This window comes from Trematomus bernacchii, unplaced genomic scaffold, assembly GCF_902827165.1.
Source record: "Trematomus bernacchii unplaced genomic scaffold, fTreBer1.1, whole genome shotgun sequence".
Classification (NCBI taxonomy): Eukaryota; Metazoa; Chordata; class Actinopteri; order Perciformes; family Nototheniidae; genus Trematomus; species Trematomus bernacchii.
Window position 1 is genome coordinate 2,730,705 of NW_022988043.1, and position 17,580 is coordinate 2,748,284.

Genomic DNA, 17,580 nt, shown 5'->3' on the forward strand with positions numbered 1-17,580 from the left:
AGTGACATATTATCAAATATAAATATCTAAATGTGGATAGTTTCTCATTATAAATGCTAATCAATGTAATTTAGTGATGTATAATTAATACTGCTTATTGTGAGAAATGCAAGATGAAATGCTTACTAACTGGTTTATAAGAAACCTTTATATAAACCTGTTATTATGTAGCCAACTAGAAAATCACTACAGTTGTGCCAATGACTTACTACTTATGAATAACTAACTGTTAATTATAGTTATCAAGATAAACCAAACCCTAGCTCCAGAAGGGATTGGTATAACTTGCTCAAAGGCACTTCGATTATAACCACACTCAGTCAGTCACCGTGCAGCAGGAGAAGGGAGGACGTGCTCGCCCCTGTCGGTTGTTCATGGAAGTGATCCAGATCATGAGGGCTGGACTGGATCCAGGTGCAAAAAAAGCCTGGCAGGATCATTAAGAAGGAGCTCTCCGCTGCAGAGCGCACACACACATGCGCACACACACACTCACTCACACACTCTCACACACACTCAGCAGAGCAGAGGAGCTCTCATCCTGATCGGTGCCAGACGCACGGTCGACTTTTTGTTTTTGCGCGAGATTTATTACGTTTTTGTTCAGTTGTGATATATATAAATAGTGTAAACTACACTTTGGTGTGAAGGTTGAAGTTAGTATTTAAGATTGTGGTTGGTTTTTCCCGCAAATTGGAATATATTTCGGAATTAAAAGTGGACAGACTACTTCACGACGCGCAGGTACAGTAACGTTTTGGAGAAATAAGGGCTGGATCCATATCACTGTGGGGAGTTTTTTTTCCTAGTGTATGGGCTTTGATTAAATCCATATTTCCCCCCTTTTACTCCGGTTGCAGGAGTCCTCCTAAAAGAAGTGCACCCAGGATTGTCTTTCCGAGGCAGGAGCGCTCAACTTGTCAGTGCAACTTGGTCCGGGGTGTTTTTTTGACTTGAGTCGTCCCAGAAATGGTGGGGCACCTACATTTACAAGCGATGGATGATAGCCTGAAAGGAAAGAACCGGGAAGGGCTGCTCGACAGTCCGGATTCGGGGTTGCCCCCCAGCCCCAGTCCGCCCTTCTGCTCCCTCTCCCCGGGTCTGATCGACTCGCGCTCCGGCAGCTGCACGACGCCCGTCGAAAGCCATCATGGATATTACAAAAAGGAAAGCAGAGAAGGCAAACTGGTAAGAAACATATCGCTGTAGTTACTGTGTTATTTGCAGCAATTTTGTAATCTGAAAGCTGTGATCTGGGTCTGTTTTGTGTCTTCATTGACTCACTGAATTAAAGGATAAAAGACCTAATGGATAAATAATGACGCTGCTGCGAGAGAAACTGAATTTCTGAGAGCTTTTTAGTTTTTGGCAAGAAACAGATTTCACTTCAGTCCTTTACTCACATAACATCTGGAAGCTCTCTTTCTCTCTCTTTCTCTCTCTTTCTCTCTCCGTCTCTCTCTCTTTCTCTCTCTCGCTCTCTCTCTCTCTCTCTGTCAGAAATTCCTCAGTTGCAAACTTCTGATCTTGTACTTGTGCTGAAGGTGTCACTGCCCCTCAATAAGCCAGTCAAAAATGGGCCCTTACTACAAGGTGTCATTAGGGGTCTGTGTGGGAGTTCATTATAGGCCCACTTGGGTTTCCAATCTGGGGTCCAGGGACTCCCGGGGGTCCTTGCCAGGATTTCAGGGGCTCCCGGTGTGATGACAGAAAGCTTTATCACTTTAATTGCTTCACTCATCTCAGTGAAGGTGTGTGGCCTACACTAAAACCATGACTCGTGAAATCAGGTTTCTGTCTCTCGCCTTACATGACAAGACAGTAAAAATGTTATTATGCGAATGCTCTGTGACGGATTTACATCGGGACTGTCTATTTCTACTATAAGGTCCTTTAAAACTGACAGCCATGTGCATGCTAAAACAGAATAATCTAAATGAAACACATACAAAGTCAGAAACTAGCTTTATAAAACGTTTCAATAACCACAAGAACTTTTAATTGAAACCACTTAAAATAAACAGAAATTGGCAAATTGGTTGATTATTGGATACGTTCTGCCCAACCGAGTGATTTAGAGAAGCTAAGTCCAATAGAAACTTCTACAAATGTGTTAGAAAATAATGTAGAATAATGTCTTTAAATGTTTAGTTTAGTTTGGTCAGAACAAAACCCAGAGATATTCATTTTAATGTGATATAATACAGAGAAAGGCATGAAATATCGATATTTAAGAGGCCTAAAGCAGCTTTTTATGCCATTTCTGTGTGGATAATAAAATAGTGGGCGATTATTTTCTGTCAAACTAATCTTTGCAGCACTGCTCGCAAATGTTTTCACATGTTGCATATGTTTTTGATTGCCTGGCTATTTTAACAAGAGAAGGATATTCCATTCAACGGTTTTTACAGTCCTTTCCCTCGTACACATTATGATCCTTCTTATTTCTATACTTATTTATCATGTCTGGTTGAATGACACAACCCAAGTTGGGAGCCATTAGAAAACTTCAGTTTTGCACTTTAGAAATGTGAGTCTAGTCTAACCCATAGTTACCTGAGTGTTAAGTGTCATGCTCAGTCTGTGAACACCAACATCAGTCACAAAATGAAAAGCTGAAAACAGGAGTTCAAGTTGAAGGAAGCACAAAGGATTATCTAAAGTTGATCAGAGCTGCACATATAAGTCGACTAAATGAGTAGTCGAACGGTAGAAAAGTAATCGGCAAATGTTTTTATTGTTACTAAACATATCTTTGGGTTTTGGATTGACAAATCAAACATTTAAAGACTGAGAAACTGGAATGGATATGTTTCAGTATTCTCCGACCAAGCAATGAATCCAAAAAGCTAGAAAACTATTAGCATTTTAATGAAAACAATGTAGTTGCAGTAGATTATTTTGGATTCATCTGGAAAATGAATAATAACTTTTTATGTGTGTGGATTCATTGGACCTGTTTGATGCCTCAGTCTCAGCTCAAATCTCACCATGGACATCAGCAAGTCCATGTATAAAGCTGAAATATTTAGAAAAACGTATTACTTAACAGTCAACCATTATTAACGTCTTGAACTCACAAGTTGTGCACTTTTTTGTTTCAGTTATTATCTGAAAAACACAAAGAGCTTTGGAGCCATAGGGAATCTATTTTCTGTTTATAATGACATCTGATCGGGAAACTGCAAATACTGGTCTTTACATGGAACCATCAAACAGTAACCCTGAGGCAACATTAGTACTTATTCATCTGAGGACAGACATGTCACTACACATAATAGATTATGTTCCATGGAAAGATTTAAAATAATTAAAATGGCTACTAATGACTCAGTGGTTTTCTGTGACACATGACAAGGTTGATTTGATTGAAAATGATTTCCAGGTCACTCCCATTCTCAAACGTTTTCAGAACATGTCTGCACAGGTCGGGGTGGCTTTTAAAGAGTCTGAGGGAGGCCTCAGAAATGCAGCGCTGCATCCTGGGAGTTGCGTGACATTGGTTTGCTGAAGCCTGAAACAGAGAAAGAGAAAGATCCTCTAATCCTCTGGAGGTTCAGATTAGCAGGACTTCTCTGCTTTGTGTTTTTCTTCTAAAGATCCGTCCTGATAGAGGCTGCTTGTGTTGCTAATCCCATCAGTGTAGCTGTGTATGGAAACAACCAACACTCTTCATCAGACATTATACAAGTTGTCAAGTTACATGACTGTGAGGACATGAGGATGCATACATTTGTTTCTCTTTTCCAAATCTATTTATGTGTTGTTTTTGTACGCCACCTACCAACAATCCTCCAGTTCTATTCTGGGGTGCAGGGTCTTGTTAGAGCGGCTGCAGGCCATTGCGTAAGAGCTGGATGACCTCTCACTTCTAAATGAAACGTGAAGCACCCCTGTTTTCAAATGTATACAGATGTGGGATACATATTTGTATACTGTGTCTTTACGAAGGTCTTAACTAACAAAAGGGACTAGAGGCATGCAACAAATGAGTGTGGCCATGTTATCTGTCGTGTGTCAGACCTGCAGAAGGTTGTGTTCATGTCCTCAAGGATTCAAGGATACCGGTCAAGTGTCGGTGGATTAAAATCGAGGACGGACAGGAGACATATCTCATGACAATTTTCTAAATCTGCCTCGCTGTGTGGTACCGATGCTCTTACATTAACGTCCTTGCAAACACCAGGATGCAAAGTCAGATCACTTCCCCAAACAGCAGGCAGTTGGAGAAGTGTGTTTGAGTTGGCGTTTCTCTCTGCAGATCTGCATTGTGCATTGTACATTGTGTGGGTGGCTCAGCTGCACAGTGTTTTTCCTGGGCAGAAATGTGCTTCCAGTGGGGTTTATGCTCTGCGAGCATTCTGGGGGATCCACTGTCTGGAGGTGACCTCTCCTCTATTCACCAATGTTTGCTTTGCAGAAGTTGCCAGAACACACTGTGGTGAAATACTTGGGATGCTCTCCATGCCGGAGCAGTGGAGGTAAAGACAATCCCAAGTCCTACCATTTTTTTAGGCCATGAAGTACCAGCAGCAGAAAGAGAAGAGGCCGCAGATTAACTTTTTTTCAGTCTGGTGGTAAAACTAGCAGCTGTGCAAGTCCAGCTCCAGCGCTCAGATAGTGTGTGGGTGATGATGGTAGGTAAGAGGAGCCTCTCTCAGCGATGTGCCGTGCCCTTGGCCTGTTCTCGCTCGTCCCCTGCAGAGGCATGTACGCTCTGCTGTGGCCAAACCACAGCATGTGACAGCCTCTCGTGTGCAACGTGAGAGGTGTCGGAGTTGTGGTTGGGGTGCCATTTGATTCAGATTGGTCAGAGACACACATGCAAAGAAAACGGTCAGTGTGTGACAGTATCTGTGATTGTGATTGGTGCAGATCTGTTTGTCCCCCTGTGGCCCCAGAGGGGACACTCAGGGGTAAAAGGTCAGTGCTAAAACAGACCTTGTTCATACTGTACAGTTAGTTGAGTACAGTGTATCTGTATCCCATCTGGTGTGGCACACTGTGCAAAGCAGACACTCTGAATGTATCCCATGACCTGAATGAGTAGTATGATTGTAACAGGAGCTTAGGTATGTTTGTTGTACTCATTATTGGTTTATTGGATTTTTAGAAGATTATTCTTATTCATACGGGAAAGCATTATCCCCATTTAAGGGTTAAGGGGTTTAAGGGTTTTAAAACAATATGCTAAATACAAATAGTGTGGATAATTTGCGATATTGGCCATTTAAGATGTACATGAGTATTAGAGGGTCTCCATCACACACATGCATGCTTGCTAATGTGAACCCATTTTCTTCAGGCTGGCCAGACTAAATGAGAATCTTTAATATCATCCCCTTACTTCTGAGAGCATCATCTCCACCAGAGTCATTTTAGTTTTGCATTCTGTAACATCTGAAGGCCTCAACATCTGTTAGCCTATTTTCAGTCCAAACACACACACACACACACAGACACTCACACAGTCTATGTCAGAGCCACACGTCTCTAGACAGCCAGAAAAAAAACGTTTTTACCTCCAACACTTCATTGGGCCGGACCCACACAGTGTAATTATCTGATTAAAATGGAAGTGTTGCCCAAACTGCTGTGCTTCTTGTCTAATTATTGTTGTAGTATTAGCTGTTCCACGGACACGGCGAGTTCTCATGAGGGCGTATCAAGGAGCATGTTTTCCTGGAGAGGGTGGGGACTGAAGTGGTTTTAATTTGGGTTTCTGGCTCGGCTGAAACCCCCAACCACGCTGGCATTTTTTTAACAAGAATTCCTCGAATGGACACGTTGGCAGGCTTGTTACCAACAGTTCAGCAGTTCATGGATGTGTTTGTGCGATTGTGACTCTTGTGTTTCCTCTGCCCAGCTGCCCTACCTGCTGCTGAACTCCACGGGCACAGACCCAAAGACCCGCATGCATCCTGTGTTCTTCGGAGAAAGCATCGAGGTCAACCCCAAACCGGAGCAGGAAATCAAGTAAGGGAACTTTGAAGCATAACGACAGAGGTTGATATTTGGAGCCTAATTGTCTTATTTTTGATAAATAACACATTCACACAAATATATACCTTTATTTATTCAAAGATATGTAATATTACATCTCTGTGACTTTTTTAAAACTTTGCCAATATTGCTCTCAAAATCACGTGCAAAACGTGCATTTTAGTATACTTATCTTACTGAAATAGTATTAGCATAACATACATTTTGTACCCTTGATGTTATTCTCATGTTGTCATAATATTGTAAGAAAAAAAGGGTCTTACTCTTTTCTACGCTTTTTCTATTTTTCGCTTGTGTTTTTATAACTTCCTATACACTTCATATTTTTACCCATATTTTTTTATTCTTGTATTAATCTGGCACAAGAATTTTCTTCGGGATTATTAAAGTAACATTTGATCTTCTCTCTTAACAACACTGCCACCTAGCGGTCAACTTTAGCTGCCTATCTAAAAACGTGTCCCCCTCTTTTTCCTTACAGATGCAACTCCGAGGTCAAGTACGACTCGGACAAGCACTACCAGGACCAGGTGTACTGCACCCCGGTTCCCACGCCAACCTCCTTCAGCGAGACGGTGGTGGCAGTGAGGAACTGCACCTGGAGGAGCTACAAGTCCCAAGTTTACCTGGAGCCGCGGCAGAAACCCATCAGCTACCGAAGCACCACCATCATCTACCCGAAGCACGCCAAGAACACTTACCGCACCACGCTCAACTACAACGCCACGGGGTCCCGCCGCTGGTTCGTCTCCACGGTGAAGCTGGAGTCCAGTGAGGATACTAGTCCCTGCATCATCTACACAGAGGACCTGTAGGGCCCACAATGCACTGGGAGAGGGCTACCTGGTGATTGTATCATTTGTTTTTGAGGACAAGGAACTTGGGGAGGCCTATATTGAAAGGGAAATACTTCAAGTAATACCTGAAAAACCCTGCTGTGTTCATCTTTACTCGCCATGGAGGAGACTGTTTATCGACATTTCACCTGAGTTTTTTTAGACTTTCTACTGATGCAGTCTTTAAAAAGAGTCTGTCCTATGGCAGTTTATCAATGGTTAATGTCTTATTTAATACAAGAGCTGACAAATTGGCGGCCTTTCCGGTTGGATGTAACCTCAGTGAAGGTGACGGACTGTGTTAGTAGAGAAAAGTCGAGATGTGGTGGATTTCAGCTCCGAGCCAACCGAGACACGCCAATGCAAAGCTTTCTAATATGGCTTTATTGCACTTGTTTTCTATATCAAAGTCCTCCCAGTGGACTTGAATTGCGGGGGTGGGGGGATTTCAGCATGTGAAAAAAATTGGACCAAAGTTTATCTCTTTGTATGACCTCCACACTCTGAGACAAAACGCTTGCTTTTGTTGTACAGCGTAAATTAACACACATTAAAACAGCAGCCTGTCTAGATTAATTAATAATTGAATTAAACTCAACTGCACATTGCAAAGTCTTGTTAAGTTCCCAGAGCTGACTGTATAATTCAAACTAAAGTCTAATTAAAAGACAGCACAATAACATCTGATGCCTTGAGAATATTTGAAAAAAGGGAGATATTTAAATCCTCTGAAAACTTGGTTTCAGATCTTTGTAACTTCACAGCCACGGTGGATCACTTATTGTCATAGATTAAACATCTGTTAAACGTAATGTTTGTTAACATTTGATTTGAACACTTTAATTAAGATAGTGAAAGGGTGAAGGGTTTTGGTAAAGAGGTTCTTGTTAGCTGGTTCAGCTGCAGATCAAAAATCAATGAAGTTTGGAATTAAAGAAGCAGCGTTAGACATTATTTATTAAAAGTTGAACACTTAAAAACTCAGTGAATCTGCTTCATCAGGAACACACATGATCAATGGTTACAAGGTTATTGAGAACATACAGGTGTATTTCAATGCCAAAGACTGTGCATGTTTTTTAGTTGTTTCAGTCAGTGTAACTGCTTTGGTTTCAGATGGTTTGAATATTTAAAACACTTCTCTGTCACAACACAAAAACAAGAACTATTTCCAGCTGTAATTGACTGCTTTTAATGCTTCAAGGGTTCAGCTTCAAAAAAGACAAACACAATTGTGATTATTTGGCACCAGCTATTTGTAAATACATCAGTTTATGAAAAGTTGTTAGTGATTTACTTAATTATTTTTGCATAATTAAAACTTAAGGAGTGTCTTAGCTTTTAAGTCATTTTCCAGAAATCATCTGGAAATGTCACTGTAGGGTCATACAATAATACATTGTTAATGTAGGTGATACTCTTTTATTTATCAGTGTAAACATGGATAAATATGTGTTTTCAGTGTCATGAAATATCCAACTATGCAAACCTAGCTAATGGTATTAGGCGTTTTAGACATTGTTAACAGCACGTCAAGTAATTTTAGCCATGTTGTTATTTATAAAAAATGATTTAAATATTTCAGGATAGATGTTATCTTTTATCTTGGTCATATTTAAGCAAGCTTTGTCAGTGAGCTAACGTTATGTAGCCTACAGCAGCTACAGCTGACAGTCACTGGGCGAACATATCTATTAACCCATTTCTACTTAAAAACGACTTTATTGTCAAAGAACCCTTCATAATTTAGTGATGTTTACATCTACACCTAGTCCGAACTTCCTTTGTAGGGTTGAATTTACAAATAGCTGGTGCAGACGAGCGTTTAATGCTGTTTTACAGATATCAACACATTGTCATATTGAAACCACATCAGATCATCCTGTTGAAGATGTAAAATATAAGTTTATTGAGCATTTTTTGTGACTTTTTTGTGTCTGTCTTATATATATATTTAGATTATTGAACAAGGACAATATTGAAACATCAGACTTTACCTCAAATTTTCCTAGGTATCCATTTTACTTCATTGCAAATGTGTTTTTCCGAATTTCAGTTGAGGTATTGATCGCAGTCTTGGTTATGTTATTGTTTGAACAACCCTCTAGGAAAGTGTAAGGGTAGGAGATACATGGAGGCTTTATGGGGAGGGGGTGCATCAGTACTGTGAGATGGGTACTGGGTTTTAATGAGGGAACAGTAAGTAATAAGCAAAGAGGGGAACATCAGATCTGCTCTTTCAAAAGGAAAACTGTAGATGAGATGATAAAATATTCTGAAGATGGCTTTTTAAACTAAACAGTAAAGTTATTGAAAGATGACGGAGAGTTTTGCTATGTGTAGATGGTCTGTGAAATGTCAGAAAGTCGGTGGGTGTCAAGTTTAATACGTTGGTGTTTTTATGTGAGATACTTGTGTTTCCTAACACTTGATTTTGTTACTGTACATTTTTTTCCTGTTGTATATGTGGCATCAAGGCACTTCATATTTCTCTTTATATTTTTGTACGTCAATCGATCGTTCTAGTTCTGATTAAAGAAAATTATTTAAAAAGATGTATATCCTAAATGAATAAACATTGCGATTCCTAAAACCTACTTCTGTTGTGTTGAATACATTTGTTGCTAAACAGTACATTGTATTTGCCTGCTTAGCAATGCTGTGATGTCGTCCATCTCGGGGTGGAAGAAATAAATGGTGTGAATGAGTTCATTATTCAGTCATTAAGCTTTTTCTCTTCTTTACATCACAGAGAAGTCCCCACAACATGGTGTTTCCTCTCATGTCCAAACACAAGGTAGGAAGGTAGGAATCACTTACCTAAGAGATGCTTTACTTTCGGAGGTCTTTACTCAGGACAAAGCACTGCTGCAGAAATAAAAAAGCTGATTATTAGCAAACAAAGACACTTTTTGTTTTGAGGTAACACAACTTCAATGGTTTAGACTGAATATAAGGACGCTGTTCGATGATGTAAATTGGGAAAAGAAGGCTGATTACATCTTATTACACCTTCACTGATGAGATACATTAAAATGGCAGAATTAAGATGGATAAGGAATGTATTTTGTCCTTTTAATATTACTCAATTCATACAAACGTATCAGTGTTTAAGTTCAGAATTCTGTGTCAAACACATTCAACATATAACCGTTACAAAAAACTATGCTTGTGCTGCCCCCTTGTGGTACCTGACCTGTCCTGCAGGGCTAAGACAGACAGACAAACAAATCAAAAACAATAAACAGCAGCAAGTCTAAATATCGACATCGTAAAGGACACGAACCACAAGAATACTCAATATAAAATGTTTATTTAGACTGTTCCACAATATATGACTAAGTGGACAAAGTAAAAGTGTGACTCTGCAGAAATCCAATAGAAAACACAGAGCATTAAATAACATGACGCCGAGACCATGAATGGCAATAAGCTTTTTATTTAAACATTAAGGCAGTGTCTTTTTTGTTTTTCATTTTTACACTGCTATCCACAAAGCTTGCTGGTGGGCATGTAGAATTTAACCATGTGAATATTTATTTTATTTTTTTATTTTTTGTAATACCAACCTTGAAGCAAGCCACATAAATATTTACATCTCTTCAGTTTTATATACAATCCTTGCTATTATACAGTGGGTTATAATAAAAAAAAATCATTATGCACAGAATGGTTGAACAATGTACTGTTTATGTCGATCCCCCCCAACCCCCCCTTGACAGTCCAGGGAACACATCATGAATTGAACTCCGTCTCTTCACGTTTTGAATGATTACTTGAGATTTGTGACGTGACGGAAATTGATACAAACTGTAAGAACAATGAACCAAATGGATGCATGTTAAAATTTGTTTCAGTATACTTTTAAAAACAATGTTTTAGTCCGACATCAGTTTAGGGAACAGCTGGATATGGCTTAGTCTGTTTACCGTCACATTCTTCAATTTCATCAGTGGATATATACGAGCAGAAACCAATGTACAAAGCCTGGCTGTTTTTCTGCCATGCCTGCTGAAATTTAAAACCCTCCTTCAGTCTTGATAGAAAATGAAAACAGGCCGAAAAGATGGCTGAGCTTTCTGCAGGTGTGGCAGGTGGGATGAAGGAGGAAGAGGAGGTAGTCCTTTAACAGTCCTGTTTGTGAGAATCAACGGTGACCAAATGAGCGAGAGATGGAGAGGTAAATCTTCCTAAACCCACTGACCGAGCTCACTGTCATCGCCGCAGTTTTTCAGTCAGAGGACAGAGTTCGTCCCTGGTTGCGCAAAGTCACAAGCCGAAAACATTTCACACATCATTTGCACAGAGGGCGACCTTTACAATGCTGCAGTAAACTGTGACAACATGTCAACTCGTGTTACATAAAACAACCAGAATGCTTTTGAATGCCTCCCCCCCACTTCTTCTGAACAGTACAAACACAGCAGATGCAATGAAGTACACTTGAAGCATGACATGGCCCGGTTAGCTGTGACACAGCATCAGTTTGAAGATGAATCCAATAAGTGAAACAGTTAAAAGCTAAGGCTGTGATGGATTTTGAAGTAAAGAAAAAATGCACACAAAAAGTTTTTTTTTTTTCGTTTTTTTTTTTTAAAAGAGGACATTTTTCCTTTTGCGGTTTTGCTTTATCATAATTCCCTGCTTGGACAGTATTAACTGTCATGGGGGGTTAAAAGAAAAATTGTGCGTCACTTGGTAACTTCAGTACTGTATATGTAAAATAAATGGCACTTAACACTAGGAATATCTCATAACTGTACAAAATCTGCCAGGGTGAGGAGTCGGGTCTCAGCTCCCCCTCTAGGCAGTAAAAGGTCAGAGGTCAGACCGTCACAACAGCTCCTAGACAGGATGGCAGCAGGCCAGCTGAAGCTGACACCGCCATGGACCAAGGGTTGTAGAAAGATGGCTTTTTCACCTCTCTTTAATGCAGGCAAACTCCAAAGTGATGCTGAGGAGCTCGCCTTTAAGCAGCTTTAAGGTCGGTCTGCACCTGCTCGCAGCGGCTTAGTCCTCGTTCACTAAAATGTGATTGTCGCTTTGAGTGTGGGAGCGATAAAGAATATCGGTAGCAAGACCAAAATAAACAGATTAAAGGATACAGTGGGATTTATACGCTGTTCTTGAGTCCATTTTGCACCTGTCCCAGGAAACAGAATCTTAAAAATGCCATTGTGAACAGACTGACTACTAAGTGCTTAATATCCAAAAAACTTTCAACAAACACAGACATGATTAATATAAAAACAGTGAGAAAGTGTCACTTGTTTCAGTGCCATCCGTCTGGCAAATCATCTCTCCCCTAGCCTGAGATCAACAGGCCTTTGCTGTTCCTCAGGATCCCCCCCCCCCCCCCCAATATATGACGACATCAGCAATGAACAGCATGTTTACCCTGTAAACCAATGATATGACCCTCCCCGCATAACAATCTCTGTCCCCCCCCCCCCCCGGCCCCAAAAAAGATACATCATTGCAGATAATAGACAACAAAATGACACCATCAAAAGTTCACCATCAAAATGTACTAAAGGTCTCAGCTCACGTTCCAAACACAGGACTGGACTGACTGAATTTAAAGAAGCAAAAGAAAGAACCGAAACAAGAAAAACGAGATGTTGATTCTCCTCCCGTCGCCTCGCACGTGTTCTTGTAGTGGCAGCACAGGCCGCCTGCACCGTGAGAACTCCAGAGGGTCCTCAATGCGGGGGCCGCTGCTCTCAGGTCAGATCTGCGCCACAGGGGCCGTCGACAGACCAACAACACGACCCCGGGGTCTCTTCCACACAAGTGTCAGCACATCCGAGCGGAACACCCAGAAGGTGCAGGTTCATGTGTCTATATCGATAAGGCCAGTGAGGAAAAGTAGTAAAGTAAAGTCAAAACAAAAAAGAGAAAACAAAAAATAAGTGATTTGTCCTTTAGGGTAGTCCTGGAGTGAATGCATAACACGTAAGTGCAAACCCACACACACATAAACACACACACACACACACACACACACACACACAAACACACGGAGCAGCAGTGTCTCGGCTCATCGCTGCTTTGCATCTCGTTGTGTGTTAGGAGAAGGACATGATCCGACGGAGGAGGAGGAAATGCAGAGTGGAATGGTGTTGGTAGGTTTGCAGGTGTGTGTGGGTGTGTGTGTGTGTGTGTGTGTGTGTGTGTGTGTGTGTGTGTCTGCAGCAGCAGAGCGTTGGTTGACTGTTAGAAGATTCTTGTGGTTCGCGGTCACTCGCTGTCAGACAGGGTCTCGTACTGAGACATGAGCAGAGGCTTGGGCTCCTCCTCCCAGGAGCGGCCCTGTCCAGGCCCCGGTACCGGGCCCCCCAGCTGACCAGAGGAGGGGGAGGGGGCGGACACTGTCCCGCTGGGGAAACGCATTATCAACGGATTACAGGGGAAGGGAGTTGGAGTCGAACCTGCAAAAGGCAGAAGGACAGAATTGTTATGCTGAGTTAAGCACACTTTCCTCTTTCCAAGCAACCTTACAACATATAACTGAGGTTAGAATAGTTTACAATGTTTTCTTAGTTTTCATTTTGAAATCTAAAACCTCAATTTTAGATTTGACTTTTCAAGTGTTACAAAAATAACCTTGCAAATATTTGTCAATGAGTTAATAGTGAGTCTTCAGAGGGGGGGGTTTGCTACCTGTGGATGAAGGCCGATCCTCCCACACGCGGTTGGTTAGAGGAGTCCTTCGGTTGCAGTCTCCCTCAGAGTGGACTGAGGACACGGAGGAGGGTCTCTCCCCCCCCGACAGACCCGGTCCTGGAGATTTAGCCTTGCGCCCATTAGAGCGCCCGCTGCCCTTTGAGGACTTTCCACCACCTGCACACAAAGATCACAACAGCTTGAACCCTCAGTGTTACAATCCAGTGCAAACTATTTCTGTTTTGAGCTATGTTATGTTGCTTTAAGAGAAAAGACACAGTTGCGATGCGGTCCTTTAACAGCCAATAGGTCACTGACTAAAGATCTCAGCTTGGTTGTAAGAAACTAAAATATGTGATACAAAGCTGGGGCAAACACAGAAACAATTGAAAGCCTTCAATTGCACCTTGGAGAACAACACATGCAAGAATATATTGGCGTGAAGGAGACATTAAAATACAAAATGTCTGAGGGGGTTGCACCTTGTGAGAAGAAGTCTTCACCACGTCCGTCGGCTGCAGGCACCCCCCCCGAGCCCATCAGGTTGGAGGGAGAGCGTTCCTCAGGCTGATCGTCATATTTGCCCATTAAGGCCTTTCTTATAATGGCCTCCAGGCCTATGGAGTTACCGGGTTGCTCTGAAGCTGGATGGGGGCGGGGAGCCACAGGTCCTGTGGAGGAGGAAGTGTTACACAGGTTAGAGGGAGAGAGGGACTGAAGCACAGAGTGGTAACTGCTCAGGCGTCGGTGCAGGGGTATAAACCAAGGGGTGAATGTCTCTCGGAAGTCTTGCAAGTATCAGATGTCACAAGTGCCCAGGCAATGAACTCATCTGTGTCATCTGATAACGCAGGTCAAGTTCATTTCCTGTGTAAACGCCACCTTTCACACAACCTTAGAACCTCAAATTATTTCTGTACAAAAGCTCTACTGTAAACACAAGCAGTCGGGTAGGTTATTAAGCTAAACAATGTTCAGGATAAGGGCGGGGATGTGGAAAACTGCTACCTTTTTGGGGTAATTTAGCTTGCTCCTTGTGTTAAAAGTACTTTTGCAGTAGTAAGCAGTTTTTCTTTCAAGCAAGTAAAGCTCTGCAACTAAACAACTCATGCGGTAAAGTCCAGGTTGTTAGGCTACAGATTATGCTGCATACATCCACTGTTGTGCGTCATAAAAGGCAATTCTCTCACTATAAATCAATATAATAGTAGATGAGGTTTAAAAACATTACCTGCATTTGTTGACGCTGGCATATTGAAGATTTCTGTTCCTGGTTGACCAGCATCTGAAAGTGCCAACAGGTTTTTTTAATTAAAAGTCCATTATTTGTTCATATTTTGAATTGTGCACTGTTGCCTGTGCCGAGGTCAGACTTACTGAAATCACCGTCATTTCCCACCACCGTCATCTTCTTAATCATCTCCTGTTTCTTTGACCTCACAATATCCGAGGTGCTCTCGGTCAACTTGCTGAAGAAAGCCGGAGGCTGCGAGGTGTTCGGAGGGGAGCGGGAGCCCATTCTACAAGAGAGGAGAGACACAATGAGATAAAGATTTGATGCTTTGGGATTGTCGAGGCTTCCTTCATTGAAAAAAAAAAGCAGCGATGGAACTAAACAGGAAACTTCCTCAGTTTCAAGCCCCTCCCATAAGCTTTCCAAGAGAGGCTTAGCAAAACAAAACACGATAAATAGAGCCCTTTAAAAAAAAAAAATGAAATCAGCATCCTTCTCTGAAAGCCCATTAGGTCCATCTTTAACCTCAATGCAACATAGAGACATCTGAGCGATATGACTGAATTGAAAAAGGTAGTGATGTCCATGTATAAAAGCTTGCATGTTGTTGAAATAGATGTTCCCTGTCTTGTAGCATTAAAAAACTATTCGAACACTTATCTATGTAAAGATCCTACATTTCAGCCCTGCTAATCGAAATACCATACAAGCTAAGTCCATTATAAACTGAACATGTTGAAAGATAGTTTTGTAGCCGTTTGTGTGTAAATCCACAGCGCTGTTACCCTTGCTCCCCCTGCTCGCTGGAGTACGACGCCCCTCCCTGGACTTCAGGTTCAGAGCTGGCTCCAGCAGGAGACACCGGCTCGATGCCATCGTTACAAACACTGATGGGGGAAGTCTTGGGCTGAGGAGACCTGCAGAGAAAACAAAAACAGATACATTACATTAAGGATTACAATAAGACAAACAGATGAATCAGTTGTTTCAACAATGGACATTCAGGTTCATGTTCTGCTAAAATCTTAATATTTGAAACACTTCTGCATAAACAGTCTTGACCTTGAGCAGGCGTGCTACTCTAATAGTGAGCATTGTTTAATGGAAGGATTGTAAATAGCATTTGTTCTTGCCAAGATGCATGTTTCAGAAGTAGTGAGCAAAGACACATGCATTATTCTGCACGAGTTGTGTGAGAGTTTGTAAAAAGGCTTTTCCCTTTTTGTTCTCCTTCTTAAAGGTAGGGTAGGTAAGTTTGAGAAACCGGCTCGAGATCGCTAGAATTTGAAAATACACAACCGGAGAAAATCTGCCACTTCCTTATAGAGCCCCTCCTCCAACACACACGAACGCGCACATGACCAATGAGGGCACGAGATAAGTGTGTGCACAGATGGAAGGCTGACAGGCAGGTAGGCCATCCAGTTATTTTAGCCGGGCCGGCTAAAATGATTGGTCGTACTTTTTACAGTATCACAGCTTCCACAGATGACATTTTTTTATGGATTTTTGTCAAAGCACTTAAGATATTCATTGCTATCGGGATGTTAAGAGCATTCCATGGAATATAACAAAAAGTGTATCTCGAGCCGGTTTCTCAAACTGGAACTTACTTACCCTACCTTTAATTCACCATGGAAGCAAGTTTTCATCAAGAATTCAAGGTAACACAGGGCGACTATTTGATATACAAAGTGTTATATTCGAGGGAAGTAATCAGATAAGGAACATGTAGAAGAATTGCCCATCCCATACATTTAACAGTTATTTCTATTGTTCCAAAATGATTATGTTTCGCATTGATTCCTACCTGTCTCTGTTGCGTTCTCCACAGTGGGCCTCTTGATATCGGGACCCTTGGGCCGACTCTTGTGAGGTGGGGGGGAGCTGGGAGGCACTGGGGGGGCGGGTGAGGTCCAGGACAGGAGAGCCGTGGTAGCTCTGCTGCTGGCTCTGCCTGGTGTAGTCTTTAGTTATCACCTCCTGTTGGAGTCAACACATCCACATCACAAATGGGACAACGTTGGATTGCATCATTGCTTTAGTGAAGTACAAATAGCAATACCAGTGTAGAAATACTCTGTTATAGGTTAAAACAATGTTGGCATCAAATACACTACTTTACAAACAGTAATAGTACTAATTCCGCAGAATTACCCACTCTGCGTAATACAAAAAAAACTATAATTGGATTTCATTTTGGAACCCTCATTCCTCATTTTGGCTTGTGAATTTCACTGAGATCAATAAAGCTTTCTCTTCACCTTTAATACAATTATTAACCTATTTGTTGATTATATTTTTGAATTATTAATCTGAATAAGAATTTTCAAAGTGATTTAAGCTATAAAATAAATGTAGTAGAGTGAGTACAATATTTCCCAGTTGTATTGTAGTGAAGAACCATCAAGTAGCAAGGAACTAAAAACTGTTAAATAAACTAAAAGTTCCTCAAAATTGTACTTTTCAAGGTTCTTGAGAAAATATAATGGCCACCACCGTCTTTCACACATTAAGCATCATAAGGACTTGAAACTACCATCACGTTTCAACACGTCAAGCCACTTACGAAACCTGCTACATACATATTAGGATCTAAATATTGTTATTGTGTATTTTGTGCCATTTGTATTGCAGTGGGGAACTTACACTGATGTGCTGTGCCAGGGTGACCACCCGCTGGCTGCCTTTAACACTGGGGGAGGAGGGCTGCTGGCCCGGAGACAGTCTCTCCTCAGACGGGGGACGGTACAGACCGTGTGTCTCCATATTCTGTTGAGCTGTTGAACAGACACCCATACACCAATGCAGACACACGCACACACACACACACCAGAAATC

The 17,580-nt window shown here is 41.5% G+C and overlaps 2 protein-coding genes across 2 annotated transcripts in view; one reads left to right on the forward strand and one right to left on the reverse strand.

The window, feature by feature from the left end:
• Positions 1-471: 471 nt before the first annotated feature.
• On the forward strand, positions 472-9,547 carry rflna (refilin A). The gene is made up of 4 exons (XM_034118308.1): positions 472-744; positions 861-1,188; positions 5,867-5,976; positions 6,485-9,547. The coding sequence occupies exons 2-4, from the start codon at positions 970-972 to the stop codon at positions 6,816-6,818; spliced, it is 663 nt and encodes a 220-aa protein (XP_033974199.1). The 5' UTR covers positions 472-744; positions 861-969; the 3' UTR covers positions 6,819-9,547.
• A 713-nt stretch (positions 9,548-10,260) lies between these two features.
• Positions 10,261-17,580, reverse strand: part of ncor2 (nuclear receptor corepressor 2) — a 99,369-nt gene continuing 92,049 nt past the window's right edge. The window contains 8 exon segments of the mRNA XM_034118309.1: positions 10,261-13,270; positions 13,503-13,682; positions 13,988-14,176; positions 14,737-14,790; positions 14,883-15,025; positions 15,525-15,656; positions 16,550-16,722; positions 17,389-17,519. Coding sequence (XP_033974200.1) covers positions 13,080-13,270; positions 13,503-13,682; positions 13,988-14,176; positions 14,737-14,790; positions 14,883-15,025; positions 15,525-15,656; positions 16,550-16,722; positions 17,389-17,519 — 1,193 coding nt within the window. The 3' untranslated portion in view covers positions 10,261-13,079.